The sequence below is a fragment of the Mastigoproctus giganteus genome, chromosome 10 (assembly GCF_048544385.1).
Source record: "Mastigoproctus giganteus isolate SK-2022 chromosome 10, ASM4854438v1, whole genome shotgun sequence".
In the NCBI taxonomy this organism is placed as follows: domain Eukaryota; kingdom Metazoa; phylum Arthropoda; class Arachnida; order Uropygi; family Thelyphonidae; genus Mastigoproctus; species Mastigoproctus giganteus.
The window spans coordinates 53,162,042-53,187,912 of NC_143584.1; the positions used below are offsets into that span (position 1 = coordinate 53,162,042).

At 37.0% G+C, this 25,871-nt stretch overlaps 1 protein-coding gene across 2 annotated transcripts in view; it reads left to right on the plus strand.

The window, feature by feature from the left end:
* Positions 1 to 25,871, plus strand: part of LOC150079033 (twitchin-like) — a 2,795,346-nt gene that overhangs the window by 2,079,249 nt on the left and 690,226 nt on the right. For both annotated transcript variants that reach the window (XM_090382361.1, XM_090382360.1), the window contains one exon: positions 15,492 to 15,651. In XM_090382361.1, the coding sequence (XP_090238487.1) occupies positions 15,492 to 15,651 (160 nt within the window). The remainder of the gene's footprint in view (positions 1 to 15,491; positions 15,652 to 25,871) is intronic.

The following is a 25,871-nucleotide window of genomic DNA, read 5'->3' on the forward strand; positions in this document are numbered from 1 at the left end:
TTTCATCGATGGGTGAAACCTGATTACTATCATCGATGGATTCATCGATGATAGTAATCAGGGTGAGCTCCTGCAACAAGATCTAGGAAACGTAGGTCGATGGGCCGAGAAATCGCATTTGAAGTTTAATATTGACAAGCACAAGATACTGTGCAATGGTTGATAAAGTGGAGTATCGAGCAGTGATCAAGTTCCTGCATTTGCAGGGCAAGAAAGCTCAGGAAATTTATGAAGAAATGAAAGCTGTGTATGGGTAGAATTGTCCATGCTATGACACTGTAAAAAGAGTGGAAATGGGAGTTCCAGTGCTGTCATACAAGTGTTTTTGATGAGCCAAGAGAAGGAAGCCCATCAACACCCAGAGACAGTGAGACGGTTGCAAAAGTTGAGCAGCTGGTGCTGAGCATCAATTCATTTCATCGCAAATGCAGTGGGAATTAGTTATGGGTCTGCCCACAGCATTTTACATGACCATCTGCACATGTCTAAGGTCTCCACACGATGGGTTCCAAGATTGTTGGCACCTTTGCAGAAGCAATGTCAAATGCAGTGTTCTCATCAACTATTTGATTTGTGTAATGTGGATGTTGAGATCTTTTTTGATTGGTTGGTGACAAATTACAAATGCTGGGTGTACCAGTATGATCCAGAGACTAAAAACTTGTCAAAGCAGTGGCTTTGATTTGTCTCAGGAAGTCATCAATGAAGTGGAATCGCAGTTTCAGGCACTTCTATGATCAAGGCATTAAACAACTGATCCACAGATGAGAGAAATGTGTTACCAAATATGGATAGTACATAGAAAAGGATTAAAGTTCCTGTGAAGTTTCACTTTTCTAGAGCTATTATTTCTAGGTAAGGGTATGAACTTTTTGATACCCCCTCATATCAGTTAAAATGGAAAAAACATGTAGAGAGAATGAGTAGGAAAATACTTCGAAAATTAGCAATGGATTACAAACCTATTGGGAAAAGAAACAGAAGGCATCTCAGAAATAGATGGATCGAACAGTTCTTTGAATAGAGTTAATGGTATAGGCTTCATAAGCCTAAAATCCACTAAGTTCAAGAAGAAGAAGAACAAAGATTTTTCAGAAAAAGCAGGAGATTTTGTCTAGTGCTTTTTTGCAAAACACCTCTTGTTTTTTTCCTGCTTACAAATGTCTGAACCTAAAACTTTCTGAACACTAGAAGTTGGCAGCTATTGCTCAGGATCAGCTGAAGTTCTTAGGTCTTTGCCAATCACCTCTTCATCACATTCTATTTCATCTTCTAAAGAGTCTAATCCATGCTGTGGTGGAGGTAACAGAATTGGCATACTGTCATCATGACAGATTGCTCTTATTAAGTTTTGGGTGAACAATCTTGTGCTTTTTCTTCACTAAATTTCCAGTATCATTCACTTTACCAAAATAACAAATGTGGTCTTTTGATTCCTTCCATATCATGGGTATGCTAAACAGCATCAACTTTTTTTCAACCAGTCATGCAATCACTTCAAACAAGCAGTACAAATAACATGTGGTGCCATGCCATATTCTAATCACCTAGAGCAGAGCTTCCCAAACTGTGCACCCTGGGGCACCACAGCGATACACAGTGATACTTGACATCTGTTGGACACCACATGAACTACTAGCTTCAGATACATTACACAGACTACTAACTTGGGATACCTTACATCCAAACAACTTAATAACATTACTTATTAAGTTGTTTGGACCTAATTACTTAATAAACGGAACTGTCAGATATTTCTTTTGGCCTAGGGGCAGCGTTAAAAAATTACTGGGAACTGAGAAAAAATTACTATGAACCGAGAAGGTTTATGAACTGCTGACCTAGAGGACAGTCAAAGTATAACTGATAAATTTTCCAGATATCTGTTGTGATTTTACATGTCTTCATTTAGTCAGGAAACAACTGCACACAACGGAACTTGTTGGGAGCAATTTTTACACTTTAGAGAGGCTTGTTTGTTTGTTTGTTTGTTAGTTATTTGATTTTTAAGAGCATTAGCAACTAAGGCCATATTGCTCAGGGATATGCGGTGGTCATTCCGTGACCTTTCCGCATCCTCCATATTTGGTGATGACGGGCTCGAACCCCGATCTAATCAAGAAGAGTGTGCTACGCACTGCTGCTCCTTCCCACCTGGCTATGGAGGCGCCTGTTTAGAGAGGCTTGATGATGAATATGTTTCAGTTATTCACCTGATCTTTTCTGAAACAATTTATAATCTAATATGAAATTACAAGGATATAGATAAATTGAAGCAAATACATAGATATGAATTTATAAATAATAATATTCAGTAAATTATGTTAATTTTGGTTGGCTGAATATGATATGAGTGGTAATGCAGTCTCTTCACATTTCATATAATCAGTCTCATCAGAAAAACTAGACATACTAGAGGAAAATCAAAATCAAATTGGAATCAGCACCCAAGATTTATCTAGTCCACGTTTTTTTTCCCCCAATGAAAAATGGTTGTTGAACTGCATCAGAAATTACCTTTCATGCATTAAGACTTCAGATAAAGTAGCCACAAGGCTGCAGTGAACATTGTGTATTGATATGGGAATTATTTAGATATAACTCTTGTAAATTTTAAGGGGAAAGGATTTTTCTTTATAAAAGGTGACTACAAGGGCCTTAGGCATTTTTTATATTATTTTCAGTGGGACCAAGGGATATTGTTAATTACTGCAAATTCTAAATGAGAATTGTTCAGGAGATATAATCATAGAAACTACTACGCTTTTTATACCAGCTAAAAGATACGGCTCAAAGTTACACCTAAATTTATGTCAGTTGAACTGATCAGACTTGTGGTACTGAAGTAAAATATATGAGATGATTATAAATTATCAAGAACAGAAATATACACTAAGTACAAACTAGTCTGTAATCGAGTCACTAAAGGAGTTAACCAAGCTAAGGCAGATTATTAGAAGTCTGCTAAGAATACAAAGAAAAGTAGCATATAATTCTTGCTTATGTTAACAGTAGCTGGAAAGGGAAGAAATAAACCAAATTGACTCACTAGATATGAATAACAACCATTGATGGTCCCATTCAGATTGCTAACAAACAATGAATAGTTTTTGTCTACATTCACACATGAAATGACTTTTCATGTGTGAATGGAAATATCAGAAGTATACCTAATTTCTAACCAATAGCTAAATGATTTTGTTATAATTGTAAGGAAGACTTAAAAGAAGTTGAAACTAAAAGTAAATAAGGGCACTTGGGCTCTTAAATTGCATTAAAAGAAGCAGCAAGTGGGTTAAGTAAAATTTTTAGGCATAATTATGAAAGCATCCTTGGATTCAGAGGATCCCTAAAGATTGAAGGTATGCAAATATCTCTCCTATTCACAAGGGATGGGATCTCTTGACTTTTGTTCCAGAAAAGTAATGGAGTTGGATAATGATACTATCCCAGATGAAAGACAATTGGAGCAATATGGCATTGGGGCAAGTTACTGCTATGAACAAAGGGATGATTGAGTGACAGGAGACTAAGATTGATTATTATGGGCCATTGCCCTTCATAGATTAGTGTTCTGCAAGTCTCTCACAGTTCCACCCCATTACTGTTTTCAAAATTTATTAATAATATTGAGAATAGCATAACAAGTATAATGTCTAAGTTTGCAGATGACAGGTGGTATATGACAGTAATCAGTATACTTTTTGGATCACACTGCAGTACTCCTTTAATATTGTTTTGAAAATATCAAGTTTCTTTATTTTTATTTTGTTTTATTTAGACAGCTGTACAGCTGTAAAATGGCAATAACCGGTAAGCAAGGTACTGCAGATTCCAAGGCATGCTGTGGGTCATAATGGGACAAGGAAATACATGAGCTGTGTTAGGGAAATGAAGAGGAGGAACAGGTTCAAATATACTTGCATGTACACCAATTCTAGGAACATGGTAAATAAATTTGATGAATTTCAAGTGCTGGTCAAATGCTAACATTGCAGACCTTTGTTGTCATTCAGATATAAGGAATGCAAAATTTGAATATGGGGAGTAAAATTTATACAGAAACAACAGACAGGACAAGAGTGGGGGGAGTTATGCTCTTAGTTAAGAAGAACATTAAATGTAACCCAGTACATTCAGTTCACATGGATGGCCAGTGTAACGTTGAATCAATTTGGTGAGACACAAGCAATATACATAAGCTATAAATGTGTTGTAGGCTAATGACAGTGATGAGTAGAACAAACAACTGTACCAAGAAATAGAGTGGGCCAGTAAATCAGAATGTCTTATAATGGGGGATTTTAACTTGGCAGATACTGGAATTTGTGGGTTGGTTACTTTCACACTAACAAGATTTTGTACATTTATTGGATGTCTCTTTCTACAGCAACATATTATTATTATTATTATTTTTTTTCCCTGATTGGGGGGTGGTTCTACCTCGTGACGGGTATTGCTACCAAGTGCACAGGGTGGTTGTTATGTCTGGTGGTAACCCATTGGTCGAGGAACTCTCTGACTATCCTACAGGTGTTCAGGATTCTGACACCTGTAGGATAGTCAGTGTTTCTACTTTTGGAGTTCCTTGTAGGTGTTTGCTGGGAGGCCTATTGCTGCTAAGCTATTATGTAGGGTCTTTGACACCATACCTGTGGTTGACATGATGATCGGGATGGTCATTACTTGTTTCATATGACACATCTCTTTGATCTCTCTTAGGTTCATGTACTTCCTGATTTTTTCCCCCATGGGTTTTCTGCAGGTTGCCAGTGTTGGATACTGCTATGTCAATCAGATAGGTAGCCTTTTCCTTCTTGTCCACAAGGGTTATGTCCAGTCTGTTGTACGGGATTGTCCTATCCATTATTATGGTGTGGTCCCAGTAGAGCTTGTGGGTTGGGGTTTCTAGTACTGCCTGGGGTTCATACTTGTGGTACGGTACACTTTCTTTGATCAACTGGTATTTCCTTGCTAGATTCTGATGTATTATCCTGGCTATCTGGTTGTGTCTATGAGTGTACTCAGTCTGGGTGATCACCTTGCATCCCGTGGTGATGTGTTGGATCGTTTCTGAGGCCAGGTGGAATCATTGACATGTGTCATTGAACACTCCAGGCTCCTTGGCGATGTATTTTCTATAGTTCCTGGTGTTGATTACCTGGTCTTGGAAGGCGAGCATGAATCCTTCAGTCTCGGGGAAGAGTGTCCCGCTCGTGAGCCATGCATTGGAAGCAATTTTATCTATGTGATCTTGATGGAGATCATTGTAGTGTCTGCCATGGAGTGTCTTTTCTGCCCATCTTTCTAGCTTTGTTTGAACCTCCTGGTTGGGGGGAGGGACTCCTCGCTTAGGTTGAGTGGAGGTATACCACTTGTCTATCTTCCTTATGGCCTGGTGGAGTGCTGCTGTGCATTTCTGGAAGTAATCCTTCAGGTTAACTATTGCTGCCTTCTGTTGCTCAATGAGGTCTATCAGGCCACTTCCTCTTTCTTCCCGGGCAATTGTCAGTCTCTCCACGGCAGATTTCGGGTGGTGTTGGCGGCTCTTGGTCATCAACGTCCTTGTCTTTCTCGTGATATCTTCCACCTCAGTGTTAGTCCAATCTATGACCCCGAAGGAGTATGTTAGCACTGGGATTGCATAGGCGTTTATTGCTTTCCTCCATTCAGCTTTACTTTCAGCAGGCTTCTGAGTCTCTGATGGTATTTTTCGGTCAGGCAGGCCTTAATTTCCTTGTGCTGTAACTGCTCAGCCTGCATCATCCCCAATTATTTGTAGGCCTCTCCCTCTGCCATGGCTTCAATCTCTTTACCAGTCTGCAGCTGGTAGTTTCGTTTGAATTATTATTATTAGCCATATGGTGAAAAAAACCTGAGGCTTTTGCTGCACCAGCCAAAAAAAAAAAAAAATTTCTGGACTACAGTGGTCTCAGACAGATTTTAAATTTGTACAGTGGGACCAATTAATGATGTTACCAACAACAAATTCTAAATTGGAAGCATCCAGGGAAATAATCATAGAAGCTACTAGGTTTTTCATACCAATTAAGCAATACAGTTCAAGGCCTGTACTTAAATGGATACCAGATGATTTGTTGAGACACATGGCAGAGAAGAAAAATACATGGGATTCATATAAATTATCAGGTGCCAAAGAAGACTCTGGTAGATGTAAACTCGTCTGCAATAAAGTTAAAAAAGGAGGTTAGGTAAGCTAAGGCAGATTACAAGAAGTCTCTGGCAAAGAAAGCCAAGAAAAGCAGCAAATCCATCTTTACTTAAACTAACGGTAGAAGCAAAGAGTGGAATCGCAGTGGTCCACTTGATATCAGTGGTTCCATGTGATATCAATGGTTCCACATGATATCAATGGTCAAATGTTGATGAACCTGATCAGGTTGCTGATAGGCTGAATAGGTATTTTGCATTTACATTCACCCATAAGGAATTTTGTAAGGAAGGGGATGCCAGAAGATTATCAAACTCTAACAGGGAGCTAAATTATTTTGTAATAATTGAAAGAGAAATAAGATCAAACAAAACAAGTGCATGTCAGATGGACAGGATCTATCCAATCATATTGAGGGAGGCAGCAAAAGAGAACCTTTAGCCATAATTATAAGAGGATAATTGGATTCAGAGAAGGTCATTGTGAACTGGAGATCCAAATATATCCCCAGTTCACAAAGGGGGTCATATACTTCAGTTTGTTAAAGAGAGACATTGTCTGACAAATTTGATTGGAACTACAATGCAATAACAAAGGAAAGGAATGCAAAAAAATTTGATATCATATATTTAGATTTCAAGAAAGCTTTTGATACTGTTGTGCATAAAAGACTGCTCTACAAATTGGAATAGTTTGGTATTGGGGCAAGTTGCTGCTATGGATAAATGGATGGTTGAGGGAAAGAAAACAGAGAGTGGTAATCAATGCACACTGCTCTTCCCTGAGTGATGTTATTAGTGGAGTCACCCAGGGTTCGATTCTGGGACAATTGTTGTTTTCCATATTTATTAATGATAGTCATCAGGCTTAATGGCCAAGTTTGCAGATGACACAAAGGTTGGTAGGTGGTTAATTATAGTAAGAATGGTATACTACTGCAACAAGATCTATCAAAATTAGGCAGTTGAGCTAAGAAATAGCAATTGAGATTTAACATTGACAAATGGAAAGTACTGCATATGTTTAGCAGTAATCTCAAATTAACTTGCCAACTGTGTGGTACTACACTCAGGATAGTGGAGAATGAAAATGACCTGGGTAATTGTGCAGTCAGATATGAGGTTTTCTGAACAGTGCAGACAGGCTGCAAGAGTAGCTCATGAGGTCTAGTCAATGATATACAGGAATTTTGCTAGCAGAGATAAGGAGGTGGTTATCCCGTTGTATAAGGCAATGGTCAGGCCACACCATGAGTACTGCATACAGGTCTGGTGGCCTCATTTTAGGAAGAATGTAGAGCTGTTGGAATGAGTACAGAGAAGGGCAATGAGATTGGTAAGGGGAACAAAGGGGTGCTCTTACCAAGAAAGGCTTAAGCTCTTCATAGTGCAGTATCTTGCGAAGCACCTGTGAGGTGATCTGACTGAGGTGCTTGGGGCTTTGAATGGTTTGAGCAAGCTTAATGCTGGTGGGATTCTTCTTCTTGCTCAGAGTATGCACATGAAGAGGCATTAATTCAAATTGAGGAAGGACAGTTTCAAAATACATGTGTGGAAGTTTTTCTTTAGCCAGTGGGTGGTTGATTGCCGACAAACTTTTGTCTGATGTTGTGGAAGAGAAAAACTTGAATAAATTCAAGGAAGAACTAGACAAACTAGTGGAGTTGGGATAGATATGTAAGGGATTTTTTTTTTTTTTTTTTGCCTCATGCTATATAAGCTTACTTTTTGGCATCATTTACCACTATTAATACTAATACTACTAAATATAATACTTTTGTGTAAACTAATGCTAGGAGCACAGTGAATAAATCTGATAAATATTATGTGCTCATGAAGTCATGAAGTGTAGATATTGTGTGGATATTGGAGAAATAGAACCACGCAGATATAAGGGATGCAGAATTGGACATTAAGCCTGATATACCATCATCAATACATTTATAAATACAGAAAACAACAATGGACCCAACACTAAACCCTGAGGGACTCCACTAATAACATTAGTCCACGAAGAGCAGTGTCCATTGATTACCACTCTCTGTCTTCTCCCACTCAACCATCCCTTTATCCATATTAGCAATTTGCCTCCAATGCCACACTGCTCCAATTTGTGCAGCAGTCTTCCATGTGCAACAGTATCAAAGGCTTTTCGAAGATCCAAATATATGATATCAAAGTTATTCTTTGCATCCAATTCCTTTGTGACTACATCATAGCATCCAATCAATTTGTCAGACAAGACTTCCCCTTAACAAACCCATGCTGTGTCCGAACTATAACTGAAGTCTTGTCTAGATGATACTGCAATGCTTCTTTAACCAGTGCCTCCATTAATTTCCCTGGAACAGAAGTTAAACTAACAGGTCTGTAATTACCTGCTTCTTCCTTTGATCCTCCTTTGTGGATTGGGGTCACATTTGCACATCTCCAGTCCATGGGTACTTATCCTGAGTCCAGGGAGGCTCTCATAATTATGGCTAAGGGTTTGCTTACTTCCTTTGCTGCCTCATTTAATATAACTGGATAAATTCCATCCACTCCAAGTGCCTTTCTTGTGTTTATCTTCAACAATTTCTCCTCCACTTTACTCTCAGTTATTACAAGATTATCTAGCTTACTGCCAGAGTTGAATACACCTCCGGCATTCAACTCCCTGAATAACTCCTCATGTGTGAATGTAGATGCAAAATATTCATTTAGTTTGTTAGCTACCTGAGCAGGATCATCAACAGTTGAACCATCGATATCAAGTGGACCAATCTGATTCATCCCCTTCCTTCTAGAGTTTACATAAGTAAAGAACTCTTTGCTGTTTTTCTTTGCATCCTTTGCCAAAGATTTCTCTAATCTGCCTTCGCCTGCCTAACCTCTTTTGTAACTTGGTTACAGACCAAGTTACAAAGGTTAATGTCACATGTTAATTTATCCCATGCATTTTTCTTCTCCGTCACATGTGTAATTAGTTCATCTGACATCCATTTAGGCCTAAATCTTGAACAGTATTTCTTTGTTGGTATGAAAAGCCTAGTAGCTTCCAAGATAAATTCTTTGAATGCTTCCCATTTTGAATTTGCTGTTGGTAACTTCATCAGTTGGTTCCACCATATAGAATATAAATACTGTCTCAGACCACCATAGTCACCTTTACGAAAGCAAAAGCCCTTCCCTTTACCCTTGATGGTAGTTAACTGTTTGAGTAAATCCCACTTCAGCACACTGTGATCACTGCCACCTAGTGGTTCCTTTAGCTGCAGATTCTTGATGCATGAAGAATCATAGATTGACAAATAGATTGGCCTAATAAATCTGAATGTCGTATAATGGGGGATTTTAACTTTCCAGATATTGGCTTGAACTTGTTGGTTGGTCACTCAAACACTAGCAAGACATTTGTGGATTTATTGGGTGACTGTTTTTTTTCAGGAGCATGTTTGAGAGGCAACCATCGAGAATAATACTCTTCATCTGATTATCAGCTGTGCCTCTTCATGCATTAAGAATCTGCAAATAACAGAACCAATTAAGTAAATCTCACATGATTACACAGTGATGCAAGTTAGGTCACAGTATCTATGTGTCTGCAATTCTGCCCAGGCGTGATAGGAAGATTTATATGCTGAAAGCCTTCTGGATGAATTCAAGATTTGAAGGACTCTGCAAGGTTTTTTGGGCGAAATTTCTATCAGCTTGGACTGCACTTGTAAATAGAAGAAATCTGTTTTGTAGAGACAGGATACATTTAAACAAAGGTGGTGCAAGGGTTTTTTGACAGTAATATTGAGGATACCTTAAAGGTTCAGGGAAACTGCTAGTTTGGTGGGACAAGGGTAATATAGATACATGTTTATCTTATAATATTGGTCAAAGTAACACTTGCACATACCTCAAGAGCTCTTGTTTGTTACCACAACAGAACATATTAGCAAGATTATTATTAGCTATATGGTGCAAGGAAGCCTGAGGCTTATGTTGAAACAGCCAAAAAAAATTCTGTATTACCCGTAGAGAGGGAGGGGAAATCACCAAGAAAGAGAAGAATGATGATATCCAGCTCAGGACCCTGGTTTTTCTGAGGGCAGAAACTTTTCATATGAGTAGATAGCTGATGCCAGGAAGCAAGCTTAAATAACTTTAAGAGTTCTGTCAGGGTAGTTAACAATACAAGAACACTTAAGTCTTAATTGTTTATAGAGTAATGTCAGAAGTGTCGTTAATAAAATGAGTGAATTCGAACTGCTGGTTAGGACAAGTAACACTGACATAGTAAGGCTTACGGAAATGTGGTGCCACCCAGAGATGGGGGATGATGAGTTTCAGTACGGTATGTATAATGTATTTGTAAAGGATAGGGAAGATAGCAGAGGTGGTGGGTCATGCTTCTTATCAAAAGCAGCTGAGCACGATGAAAGCTTTCCAGGATTCAGACGTTTTGCATGCTAGTATAAAATCTGTATGGTGTGAGATAGCTGGAAGCAAAGATATAATGAGAGTGGCAGTAATGCACAGGCCAGGTGATTGTGAAGATTATGATGAGAGCCTCTACATGTAAATGGAATGGGAAAGTAAGCATCATTGTCTTATTATTATGAGTGATTTTAATTTGCTTCTAATTGATTGGAACAAATGGGAAGGAAACTCCACATGGGGGACAAAATTTTTAATTCATCTAGATGATTGTTATTTGTATCAATATATCAGGGAAAGTACTGGGAAAAAGAATATTTTAGACCTCATCATCACCCATGAACAAGATGACATAATTGGGTGACAGTACAGGAACTAGTAGCAGGAAGTGATCACGGAGTTCTACGGTGGACAATGAAGAAGGAGGTAGCAGTAGTTAAAGGCAAAGGAATGGGTTTCAGAAAGAAAAATTACGACATCTTAAGGTGCTACATGGTCTCTATTAACTGGGTAGATATCACACAGAGAGAGAATACAACTAAATTATGTTATACCTTTAAAAGATTAATCACAGAAGCCTTGAATGCTTATATTTCATTTAAAAAATACTCCAGGAGGATTCCAAGTTGGATGAATAAGGAAGTTGCCAGATACTTGAGCAGAAAAGGCAGCATAGAAAATGTACAGAGCAATAAAAAGTACTGGAGCCTATAACAGCTACTAATTTATCTGTAATAGTGCCACAGAAAAGGTTAGGCTGGCAAGGCAGATTATGAGAAATCGCTGGCAAAGAGAGCAAAGAGTGGGGATAAGGAATTCTTCACATATATAAATGCAAAGAAGGGAAGGACAAACCAGATCAGATCCTTATGTAATAGACTTGGGATAGCATTAGAAACCCCAGCTGAAGTTGCAGATGAACTCAACAATTACTTTGCATTGATATTTACAGAAGAAAAACACTTTGTGTCAATGAGAAATTATGGGAGTGGAGTTAAAAAAAATGTAATTAATGATGTTGAGATTTCACATGTGTATTTATGAAAAAACTTCATTCTCTTATTCTCTTCCATTTTCCAGTTTAAAAGGCCATTATGTGCAAAATCTCAAATATGCAATGTACATATATTTATGCTTATAATATCTATAAATATTATTAAAATATTTAAAAAAATGCATAGTATATATATATTTGACTATTAATACTTCTTTTTTCAGGTTTATTTTAAAATTTATTTCAAATTTGGTGCACTTCGCAGTACACAAATTTTTTTTATATTTACTGTATTTCTTTCTTTCCACAGTGTAGTGTGCATCTTGAGAGAATGTTGGGTTTTGTGTTATTGTCTTTACTCTGTGAAAACAATAATAAAGCTTTCAAAATCAGCTAGGTTAAGACTATAGATGTTTATTAAACTAGCAAGAGAAAAGCATTTTCTCTTGCTAGAGAAAAGTCACTGAATTTTAAACAAATACAGTGTCACCACAGGTTCCTCTGACAGGTTTTCATGCACAATTTTTGTATGAAAACCATGAAAAAATACACTCCAGAAACTATTGGGTGTTGGGGGTTTCAGGGACGGATGGCAGTCATCCTGGAATAGTTGGGTATATGGGATGTGTTAGGGTAACAAGGAATAGGCATAGGAGCATGTATGCTTGCATGTATACCAATGCTAGAAGTATAGTAAATAAATTTGATGAATTTGAAGTGTTGGTCAAGACATCAAAGGCGGATATTGTTGGGATAGCAGAGACGTGGTGTCACAAAGATATAAGGAATGCAGAACTGGAATTTGGGGAGTACAATGTGTACAGAAAGGATAGACAGGACAGAAAGGGAGGAGGTGTTATGCTGTTAATTAAGAAAAACATAAAATCAAAAGAAGTGCATCCAGTTGATATAGATGGACAGTGCACTGTTGAGTCAGTTTGGTGTGACATAAGCACTGCGAAAGCAAAAATAAGAGTAGGAGTGTGTTATAGGCCTAATGACTCAAATGAGTACAATGAACAATTGTACAGAGAAATAGAGTGGGCTAGTAAATCAGAATGTCTTATAATGGGGGATTTTAACTTCCCAGATATTGACTGGAACTTGTGGGTTGGTCACTCACACACTAGTCAGACTTTTGTGGATTTATTGGATGATTGTTTTCTGCAGCAGCATGTTCGAGAGGCAACCAGAGAAAGTAATGCTCTTGATCTGGTTATCAGCAGTGATCATTCGTGTATTAAGAATTTGCAGATAAAGGAACCACTAGGTGGCAGTGATCACAGTGTGCTGAAGTGGGATTTACTCAAAGAGGTAACTACCGTCAGGGGTAAAGGAAAGGGTTTTTGCTTCCGTAAAGGGGAGTACAGTGGTCTCTGACAGTTTTTAAATTCTGTACAGTGGGATCAACTGACGATGTTACAAACAGTAAATTCTAAGTGGGAAGCATTCAAGGAATTAATCGTGGAAGCTACTAGACTTTTCATACCGATGAAGAAATATTGTTCAAGGTTTAGGCCTAAATGGTTATCAAATGAACTAATGAGACTCGTGTCAGAGAAGAAAAATGCATGGGATGCATATAAATTATCAGGCGACGCAGAAGCCTGTAGCAGATATAAGCTAGTCTGTAATCAGGTCACAAAGGAGGTTCGGCAGGCAAAGGCGGATTACGAGAAATCTTTGGCAAAAGATGCTAAGAAAAACAGCAAGGATTTCTTTACTTATATAAACTCTAAAAGGAAGGGAATGAATATGATTGGTCCACTTGACATCGATGGTTCGACTGTTGATGATCCTGCTCAGATAGCAAACAAACTGAATGAGTATTTTGCATCTACATTCACACGTGAGGAATTATTACAGTTTGAAAATGGAAGAAGGTTATCAAATTGTAGCAGTGTGCTTAATGATTTTGTAATAACTGAGAGCAAAGTGGAGGAGAAATTGTTGAAGTTAAACATAAGAAAGGCACCTGGGGTGGATGGGATCTATCCAGTTATATTAAAGGAGGCGGCAAAGCAACTAAGCAAACCCTTAGCCATAATTATGAGAGCATCCTTGGATTCAGGGGAGGTTCCCACGGACTGGAGATGTGCAAATGTATCCCCAATTCACAAAGGAAGTTCGAAGGGTAACACGAGTAATTACAGACCAGTTAGTTTAACTTCTGTTCCGGGTAAAATAATGGAGTCACTGGTTAAAGATGCATTGCAGGATCATCTAGACAAGACTGCAGCAATAATTCAGACACAGCATGGGTTTGTTAAGGGAAAGTCTTGTCTGACAAATTTGATTGGTTATTATGATGTGGTCACAAAGGAACTGGATGCAAAAAATAATTTTGATATCATATACTTGGATTTCAGGAAAGCTTTTGACACTGTTGCGCATGGAAGACTACTGTACAAATTGGAGCAGAATGGTATTAAGGGTAAGTTGCTACAATGGATAAAAGGATGGTTAAGTGGGAGAAGACAGAGGGTGGTAATCAATGGGTGCTGCTCTTCGTGGACTAATGTTATTAGTGGAGTCCCACAGGGTTCGGTGTTGGGTCCACGGTTGTTTTGTATATTTATCAATGATATTGATGAAGGTATATCAGGCTTAATGTCGAAGTTTGCAGATGACACGAAGGTTGGCAGGGTTGTTAATGACAGTAATGGCAGTGTGCTACTGCAACAGGATCTAGATAATTTGGGCAGATGGGCTAAGAAGTGGCAACTGAAGTTTAACCTTGACAAATGCAAAGTACTGCATATGGGTAGAAGCAACCCCAGAGAAACGTACCAACTGTGTGGTACTACACTTAAGGTGGTAGAAAACGAAAAAGACCTGGGAGTAATTGTGCAGTCAGATATGAAGTTTTCTGAGCAATGTAGACAGGCTGCTAGGGCAGGTCATGGGGTTTTGTCAATGATATATAGGAATTTTGCTAGCAGGGAAAAGGAGGTGATTGTCCCTCTGTATAAGGCAATGGTCAGGCCACGCCTTGAGTACTGCGTACAGGTCTGGAGGCCTCATTTTAGGAAGGATGTAGATTTGCTTGAGCGTGTACAGAGAAGAGCAACACGATTGGTGAGGGGAATGAAGGGATCCTCTTACCAAGAGAGGCTTAAGTTCTGCAAATTGCAGTGGCTGGAGACTAGGCACCTGCGCGGTGATCTGATTGAGGTCTATAAGGCCTTGAATGGGTTGAGCACGCTGAATTCTGATGGGATCCTCCCACTTGTTCAGAATACGAACCTACGGGGACATAAGTTCAAATTAAGAAAGGTTAGATGTAGAATAGATGTGCGGAAATTTGCCTTTAGCCAGCGGGTGGTTAATTGCTGGAACAAACTTCCATCTGTCGTTGTGGAAGTTGATAGGTTAAATAAATTTAAGGAGGAACTGGACAGGCATTTGGAGGGTATGGTGTGATTTTTTTTTTTTTTTTTTTTTGGCTGGTGCTGCATAAGCTCCTACACTTGCTTTCTTGCATCAAGTGCCACTACTACTACTACTACTACTACTACTACTATTACAGTAGAATTTCAACTGTATTTAAGAAGGTAAAAAATATTTCAGATTTTTATTCATTAATTAAAAATTAATTTAACAATTTAATTAATTTTTAAATTAATTTAAATTAACTGTAATTTAATGCAGGAACATTGTTTTTCAAGGTTCACCTGCCAGGTTACTCGCCATTACCACCAGGTTAAATGTGAAATCTGCTGCTGTTAGCCAAAATTATCAAAATTATAATAACAATGAAAAAGTTTTTGAATTGAAGAACAAAAACATAAACTGAATATATAATGAGCATTAATTCTGAATTTGTGGGAGTCATAATTACAGAATTACAATGAAAACTTAATTTTACTTAATTTCACTATTTTATGTAGACTTATATAATATTACAACATTTATGTAGATCTGGTCCAAACTTAGCAGTTTTGTTCGTGGATGCCATTATGATGTTATTGGACTAGAACCCAATAAGAAATATAATTTTCGAGTAAGTGCCGAAAATCAGTATGGTATTGGAACACCACTGGAATCTGAAAAACCAGTTACAGCTAAATTTCCATTTGGTGAGTTACTATTATCCACTAAAATTTCATTTCCACTTATGTATATCCTTTCTCTGATTCATGTCAATTTTGTGTAATTAAATAAACGGTCACAACATTATAAGAAGGCTCAGAGACTTTATTACAAACTGTCTCTGAGGCTGTTTGTGTCTAAGTGAAGTTTCTCCAGCATTAAATTTGCAAGTCAAAAGATTTGAGCATGGGAATTCTTCTCTCCTTTATAATATATACTATATATATAAAAACACATATCTATTTTACACTATGTTGCTTTTAATAGGAACACATTCCTGATTTTTTTTCTTGCAGTACGTGTTTGATTTCAATAGAACTTCATAATTTTTTTTTTTTTAAACTGTGAAAAAGAAACATCAGTATGTATAACAAATCTCTGTAAGATTATGCTAGCCACTCACAACCCTTTTGGAAAGAGGCAAGTTTAAATTACATCACTAATAGGAAAACTGTATTATTGCTCTGTTATATAGTAGGACTAGAAATTGATGAAATAATGAGCATGTATACCTATGGAGTATAATCTGCCTTTAATTTCTTAAAGAATTACAGATTATTCTAAGAAAATTCGTGGTCTTTCCAGTACCACTTCTTCAGTGACTGTAAAGACATCTGAACTGGTAAGTTATGATTGCTTGATTTACATAACATTGTTAATTTGATTACACATTCCCTATTTGTTAAGGTTTAATCTTGAATTAGTTAACAAATAGCTATTAGCAAACATCAGATAAAGATTAAATTTTAACAGTTTTATATAATTTTAAATAATTTTACATTAGTAATTAATTTAATTAACAAGATTAATAATTAAATGTAATAAATTAACATTAGGTAAATGGTAACTCTGATCTTATTAACTAAACCTTATCTTATTAAGATAAGATTTAGTTAATAAGATCATATTATCTTAAAATTATCTTAAAATATTATCTTATAAACTAAATCAATAACTAATGTAAAATTATTTAAAATTGCTAAAATTTAATCTTTACCTGATGTTTGCCAATAGCTATTGTTAACTAATTCAAGATTTAACCTTACAAATAAGAAGTGTATAATCAAATTACAATAATTTATCCCTTCTGCTGTCTTTACAGTCACTGAAGAAGTGGTACAGAAAGTACCAGAAAACATCTGAGAATAATCTGCAATTCATTAAGAAGTTAAAGGCAGATTGCACTTCACACAGGTTTAAGTTTTCATTATTTCACTTATTTCCAGTTCTTGATATTCTTGCACCCATGCCACTAAAAAAATATTTAAGATCTATATAGTAGTATCTTTTCAAATGAAGCTGAGCCAACCACCTCATGCAAGATTTTCATCTTTCCAGCAAAATTAAGCTTTAGAATATATTATGAAGCAGCACCTCAAGTTTAACATAAAATTTTGTTTAATTTATTATTATTTTATTATTATTATTTTTTTTTGTATTGGAATATTATGATATGAAAAATAATTAGGAAAAAATCATAAGGTTTACATAGTTATATAATAGACAAAGATAATTCTATTTTCGTATTTATAACAACCCTTCTACCATGACTATAGATGAAGGTATAAAAATCCTTCTACATAGACCATTGATTATAGATGAAGGTGTGCCACAGTAGCAGTTTTGCCCATATGATATATGGCAGTAAAGCATGGTTTGACAAGTGAAGAAATGAGACAGAAACAATGATAGAAAAGTAGTGAGAGACAGAACATAGTAGAATGTTGACTGATGCTCTCAGGGGATGGTAACAGTAATGGATTCTGTTCTCTTGGTCATGTCGGCATCACGGGTAATGAATGTATGGATCGTACTGCTAAACATCCTTAAACTGGATTTTCCTGTCAGCCAAAAGTTCCCTACACTGATTACAAATCTGTTATTAGAACAGAATGCAGGAATCATTGTAAAGGAATCATAATAAACTCCTGCAGATAAAAAAAAGAACCTCACCTGTGGATATCTAGTTTCAGGAGAAATAGGCTAGAAGAAGTGATGTTGCCAAGACTCTGCACCCTTTATCCAACTCATCTGCATTTGCTTCTAGGAGAGAATCCTCCTTGATGTTCATTCTGTCAATCCCAGCTGACAATCAAGCATATCCTAATTGAATGTCCTCAAACAATCAGTTATCCAGAAATGCAGCTTTAGCTCTCTACTGACCTTGCAGGAACCATTAGCTCTATCACAGATTTTTGGCAATGATGCAAATTTTGAAGAACTGTTTCAGGTCATGGAATTTTGCTAGCAGAGACAAAGAGGTGATTATACCTTTGTATAAGGCAATGATCAGGCCACACCTTGAGTACTGCATACAGGTCTGGAGGTCTCATTTTAGGAAGGATATAGAGTTGCTAGAATGAGTACAGAGATGGGCAACGAGATTGGTGAAAGGGGCAAAGGGGTGCTCTTACCAAGAGAGGCTTAAATTCTGCAAGTTGCAGCATCTGGAGACTAGGCACCTACAAGGTGATCTGATTGAGGTGTACAAGGCCTTGAATGGTTTGAGCAGGCTCAACAGTTTTGGAATACTTCCGCTTGCTCCGATTAAGAACCTGAGGGGGGGGAATAGATTCAAATTGGCATAATGATTCAAGGGATACCTACCTTGTAGAATAGATGTGCAGAAGTTTGCCTTTAGTCAGTGGGTAGTTGATTGCTGGAACAGACTTCCATCTGTTGTTGTGGAAGTTGATAGCACTATGTATAAATATAGTGCAAGCGCATCAGAAATACATAGCTATATCTGAATAAATTAGAATATTAGTAAAACGGCATTGTTTTAAGTTGTATCTCATATTGTGAATACCTTCACAATGAGTTTGGAATTTGGAACGAATGGATGGGTGAAATGAGAAGGGTTTGTTTTTTTTTTTTTTGGCTGATGCTGAATAAGCTTGCTTTCTTGTATCATATGCCTCAACTAATATAATCGTCTGTAAATAATCATAATGTAAAAGATAGTCATACAATTTTTGACTTCAAACCATGAACTAGTACAATATGACCCAGGAGGCCCATGTGCCAAAACCCTCAAACCAGCAACAACAAAACATTGATGTACCAACTGGGTGGTACTACACTCAGGGTAGTGGAAAATGAAAAAATCCTGAGGGTAATTGTGCAGTCAGATATGAAGTTCTCTGAGTAGTGAAAACAGACTGCCAGGACATCCCATGAGGGTTTTTCTATGATATACAGGAACTCTGCTAGCAGGGATGAAGAAGTTATTATCTAGTTGTATAAGTTATAATGTTGTATGGTTAGGTCGCATCTTGAGTGCTTCATATAGATCTGGAAGCCTGTATGCAGTACTCAAGGAAGGATATAGTTTTGGTATTTTAGGTTGGATGTAGATCTACTGGAATGAGTTCAGAAAAGTGTAACAAGATTGGTGAAGGGAATGAAAGGTTGGTCTTACCAAGACCACTCTTTTATTCCCAGATGCTGCAATTGCAGAACTGCACTTCTTCAAATTGCAGTATCTGGAGACTAGGCACTTGTAAGGTGATCTGATTGAGGTAGTTAAGGTTTTGAATGGATTGAGCAAGCTCAGTACTCATATCATTTTTCATCATGCTCAGGATACACCCATGAAGGAGCATAAATTCAAATTGAGGAAGGATGGTTACGGGACAGATTTTCAAAGGTTTACCCTCAGCCCGCAGGTGGTTTATTGTTGGAACATACACTAAAATTACAGAATTTATGGGATACCTGGTTCCCAGGCAATAGGACGCTGTCACTCCTCTCATTAGTGGACAGACCACAATTTGGCAGGTATATAGGTACACTTATATTCACATAAACGGTAATTCAATGTCAGTTTGGATAAACCTTGTGAGTTAGTAATAGTAATAGTAGTAAAAGAGGCATGTGATGCAAGAAAACAAGCATATGAGCTTATATAGCATCAGCCAAAAAAAAAAAAAAAAAAAAAAAAAAGTACACACAACCATTCCCTCTAAAATCTGTCCAGTTCCTCCTTGAATTTATTTAAGCTATCAACTTCCACAACAACAGTTGGAAGTTTGTTCCAGCAATTAACCACCCGCTGACTAATGGCAAATTCCACACATCTATTCTAAAACTGTCTTTCCTCATTTGGAATTTATGCCCCCTTAGGTTCGTAATCTGAGCAAGTGAAAGAATCCCATCAGAATTCAGCGTGCTCAACTCATTCAAGGCCTTATACACCTCAATCAGATCACCTCACAGGTGCCTAGTCTCCAGCCGCTGCAATTTGCAGAACTTACGCCTCTCTTGGTACGAGGATCCTTTCATTCCCCTCACAGTCTTGTTACCCTTCTCTGTACACACTCAAGCAAATCTACATCCTTCCTAAAATGAAGCCTCCAAACCTGTACGCAGTACTCAAGGCGTGGCCTGACCATTGCCATATACAAAGGCAATTATACAAAGGGATAATCAATATCTGGGAAATTAAAATCCTCCTTTTTCCTGCTAGCAAAATTACTATATATCATTGACAAAACCCCATGACCTGCTCTTGCAGCCTGTCTGCATTGCTCAGAAAACTTCATATCTGCCTGCACAATTACCTCCAAGTTCTTTTCACTATCTACCACAGTCTATACATATATATAACTGTGTGGTACTACACTGTCAGTGTAGTACCACACAGTTATATATATGTATAGGCCTAAATCTTGAACAATATTTTGTAGTTGGCATGAAAAGCCTAGTAGAAAAGCCCAAGATTAATTCTTTGAATGCTTCCCATTTTGAATTTGCTGTTGGTAATATTATCCTCAATTAATACCATATAGAATTTAAATACTGTCTCAGACCACCGTAGTCACCTTTATGAAAGCAAAACCCCTTCTCTTTCCCCCTGATGGTAGTTGCCTCTTTGAGTAAATTCCACTTCAGCACACTGTGATCACTGCCCCATAATGCAGATTCTTAATGAATGAAGAATCACTACTGATAATCAGATCAAGAGCATAACTCCCTCTAGTTGCCTCCAAAGCATGCTGCTCTAGAAAATAATCATCCAATCCAATGAATCCACAAAAGCCTTGCTAGTGTGTGAGTGACCAACCCACAAATTCCAATCAATATCTGGGAAATTAAAATCCTCCATTATAAGACATTCTGATGTACTGGCCCACTCTATTTCTCTGTACAGTTGTTTATTATACTAATCAGAGTCATTAGTTTTCCCAGTGCTTATGTCACATCAAACTTACTCGACACTGCACTGTCCAGCCATGTCGACTGGCTGTACTTTCTTGGATTTTATGTGTTTCTTAACCAATAGCATAACTCCTCCTCCCTTCCTATCCTGTCTATCCTTCCTGTACACATTGTACTCCCCAAATTCCAGTTCTGCATTCCTTATATCTATGTGACACCACATCTCTGTTATCCCAACAATATCTGCTTTTGAAGTTTTGACCAACACCTCAAATTCATCAAATTTATTTACCAAACTCCTAGCGTTGATGTACACACAAGTATACATGCACCTGTTTGTATTCTTAGCTACCCTGACACAGCCCATGTATTTACTTGTTCCGCAATGACTCCCAACAGTCTCTGGAATCCCCTGCACCTTGTTTTCCATGCTCATTTCAATAGAAGCAGTGCAAGAATCTTCCAATGGCTACTGTTAATCTTTTAGTCCATGTATCCCCCTAAGCTAGCAGTTTTCCAATCTGCCTCGATAGCATCAGCAATTATTCTTGCACCCTTGCTATTTAAGAAAAGAAATGTAGTGACATAAAGTGCATACATAAAGCCAAACATTCTGATGTTGACAAGGCTCTTTTAATTAAAATGGTTTAAACAATAAAGGAGAAGAAATATCCCATTAAGTGTTCCACTTTTAATGATCAAACAGAATATTTTGCCAAATTATTTGAAATTGAGAACTTCATGTGTTCTCCTGGTTTTATAGATCAATTTAATATATATAAGTAGCATGCGCAAATTGCCTATGAAAGTGAAACATTATTTAGTGTAACTGGTGCGATACTACCTGCTATATGCATTTTATATCTGTTAATTAAATTTTATTATTAAATTTATATTAATTTCAATGTAATTTTAAAAAAGGTGCCAACCTCTGTAGTCATAATGTCAAGAATATTGTAGTCCCTTCAATGACTATAACAGAGTTTGGTTGTATATAGCTTTATGAGGTATTTCACAAGAGTACTCATAAAATACCTCATAATACTATTATTTTATATGTACTGTCAAGGAGAGTGCAAGTTTAACTTTAATCAATACCTTTTATCTAAGTCTTTTCGTACCCCTTCCACCAATTAGCAGTTTGTCTGAACTCTTAAGGCCTCTTCTATAGCATAAAGCAAAGACTTGCTCCTCTCCTATATTTAATTTAAGCTAATTCCACACTTACAGAATAAATGTCCCTTCTATTAACTAGAGCTGGCCAAGCTGAGAAAACTGCTGTATAAGTTGGGGAATGGTTCTCAGGAATTCTCTTAGTGAAACGAAAGTCATCTGAATCCCCCCCACCCAGTCTTCAGTTCATCCACCAAATATTCACTCCCTTTGTGTCTGAGCAGCATTGCAGACACAATAACATACAGGTGACCCCCGCTTAATGCTGATAATTCGTTCCTGAAAAACAGAGCTCTAAGTGAATCAGCACTAAGCGAGCACCATATTCCCATAATATAACATATGTATTTGTGAGTCGCGATGTATGCCATAGCATATTTCCTAATCAATAATAAACAGTAGCGAAAAGACGCACAATCAAAATATTTAATATTAAAAATTTGTACATATAAAATATTCTCCATTACATACATATATAATTATGTATCAAAATTAAACTTAAAATCATGAATTTATTAATCTGATTGATGGCCCTGGGCTGTCGAGTTGTCGTAACTTTGGTCGATTTTGGATTATACTTTGGCTGTCTTCCTAGACTAAAAGGGACTTTAATAAAACTAAACTAAACTAAGACTAAACTAAAAGGGGTTTTACTTTAAAATTCCCACAGCGTTACTATCCAACAATAAAGTCAACCAATCTTTCGCCGCTTTGAAGTCTGACATATATTTTTTTTCTTCTTTCGATATGAAACTTCTTTTAGGCATTCGTTTCCAAAAAGTTTTACATATAAAATATTCTCCATTACATACATATATAATTATGTATCAAAATTAAACTTAAAATCATGAATTTATTAATCTGATTGATGGCCCTGGGCTGTCGAGTTGTCGTAACTTTGGTCGATTTTGGATTATACTTTGGCTGTCTTCCTAGACTAAAAGGGACTTTAATAAAACTAAACTAAACTAAGACTAAACTAAAAGGGGTTTTACTTTAAAATTCCCACAGCGTTACTATCCAACAATAAAGTCAACCAATCTTTCGCCGCTTTGAAGTCTGACATATATTTTTTTTCTTCTTTCGATATGAAACTTCTTTTAGGCATTCGTTTCCAAAAAGTCCTATTTCACCTATGTTAAGAACTTGTTGAGAAGTTTAACACCACTCTTCAATAATTTTTAGAAGTTCTTTTTGAAAGTTTCGGCTCCTTCTTGATCTGTACCTGCGGCTTCACCCTGTATTTTAAATCTATCTTACCAACCCTTACTATCTTTAAATGGTTCCACATTTTATTATTTTTTTTTAAGGTGAGCTTTCTTCAGATCATCATATAGGCTAATCGATTTTTCTTTAATAATATTTAACTTAACAGAATTGTGTGTTGGATATTACCTTCAATAAAATTAGTTAGAAGTCTCTCCATTTCAATTATAATAGCCGGCCTAGTTGCTTCCAGTGGGACAGCTGTCTTTCCGGCTACTAAAATTAATCTTTATAATTGTCCTGACAGTGGAATCTGCCATTCCTAAATTATTGCACACATCCACTTGTCATTGAACGAAATCGATTCACTTCAAAACATATAATTTAATTTATTTTCAAATTCAGTATTTTCCTTACCTTAGTAGGCTTTGTACCATGTCCAGACGTTGTTCCTTTTTAATTCTTCATCATCATCATCATCAGCCATTTTCAATCCACTGCAGGATGAAGGCCTCTCCAGCAACTTTCCAGTTCCTTCTGTTTTGTGCAATGACCATCCATTTACTACCCACAAACTCATGAATTTCATCTATCCATCTCTGCCTTTGTCTTCCAGGTTTTCTTCTAGCTCCTCTTGGATACCATTCTGTTATTTTCTTAGTCTATCTGTCATCATGTCTTCGAGCTATGTGTCCTGCACAAGACCATTTTAGTTCTTTAGTTTTGATAAGAATGTCTTTTACTTGAGTTTGCTGCCTAATCCATGTGTTTCTCTTCTTATCTAACAGTGTGATTCCCAATATGATTCGTTCCATTCTTCGCTGTGTAGTTCTCAGCTTCTCTTCCATTCTTTTGGTGAGTGCCCAAGTTTCACTTCCATAAGTCATGGTGGGGAGTATACATTGGTTCATTATTTTACGTTTCAGACAAACTGGGATATTGCTCTTCAGTATGTGACTATATTTCCTGAATGCTATCCATCCAAAATTTATTTTTCTCTTGACTTCCAGCCATTTATCGTTATTACAGCTAATAACTTGTCCCAGATAAGTATATGACTCCACCTTTTCAATTACTGCTCCTTCAATCATTATTTCCCTTTCTGTGACATACTTGTTCATCATTACTTTTGTTTTAGCCATATTCATCTTTAGTCCAAAAATCCTTACTAGCTGTGCATAACTGATTAAGATTTTCCTCTAATTCTTTGGGATCGTGGCTTATGACCACAATGTCATCTGCAAATCGTAAATGGTTTAGGTACTCTCCATTCACATTGACTCCTTTCTGCGATCAGTCTAATCTTCTGAAAGCTTCCTCAAGGGCAGCAGTAAACAGCTTCAGAGATATTGTCTCCTTGTCGAACTCCTTTCTTGATTTTAAATTTCCTACTGTCTTTGTCTAGTCTAATAAAGGAGGTAGCACTCTCATATATTTTCTTCAAAATCATAATATATGGGGTATCAATGCCTTGTCTTTCCAGTGCCCGAAACATTGCCTTATGCTGTATGGAGTCAAATGCCTTTTCATAATCCGCAAATGCCAGGCATAATGGTGTTTTATATTCATTTGCTTTCTCCATTAGCTGTGATATTACGTGAAGGTGATCCATAGTTGAGAATCCTGTCCTAAAGCCAGCTTGCTCTTTCGGTTGATTCTCATCAAATATTCTTTCTAATCTGTTAGTAATGACCCTTGTGAACAACTTGTAGATGTGGGATAACAAGCTAATTGGTCTATAATTTCCAATTTCTGATTTATCTCCTTTCTTATGCAGCAAAACTATGATTGCATTATTCCACTGCTTAGGTGTCACACCTTTTCTAATGTACTTTGTGAAGAGCCTTCCCAGTTTTTGTGTTATGTCTCTTCCTCTCAATTTTAACAACTCTACAGTAACTTCATCTTCCCCCGGGGCTTTCTGATTCTTCATTTTCTTCAACACATGTTCTACCTCATGGAAGAATATCGGGTATGTTGTATGTGTTGCTACTTTGCAATCCATCTTCCCCACTGCTGGAATCATTCCCCTGCTCCTTGTATAATTCTCTGGTCTTCTGCTATTTGAATTATGCCTTCTCTGCTGTTTATAAGTACACCATCGCTATTCTTCAGTTTCAGTATCATTTGTCTTTCTGTATTACTGCTCATGGCTGCTGATTTAAATCCTTTGTTTTCCCTTAATGCTTGTTCTACTTTCCTTGTGTTAAATTTTCTTATGTCCTCTCTGAGTCTCTTTCTAATGGCTTTGCATAACTCAGTATACTCAATTTTCTCCCTGTCAGTGTTTTTCTTGCTTTTCATTTGTCGTCTTTGGTTCATCATGACAAGTGTTTCTTGACTAATTTTTTCTTCTTTGGATTTCTTTTTCCCTATAGGGTTCTTGGGCTTTATCACTTTCAAAAAGTTGTAATATTCCTCGTCAATATCTTGGTCCTGAGCAGTCTGCAGAAGCTCAAACTTATTCTTAAGTTCCAGTAAATACTGCTTTTTCTCCTCTTCTGTTATCTCAAAGATCTTTGTATGATTTACTCGAGTCAGTTTTTTCCTTTCCTTTCCTACATCTATATCAAGTGTACATCTTACCATTCTGTGATCACTTCCAACATTTACCTTATTCAGGACGGTAACATCATTCACAATATATCTTCTGTTAGTGAGGATGAAG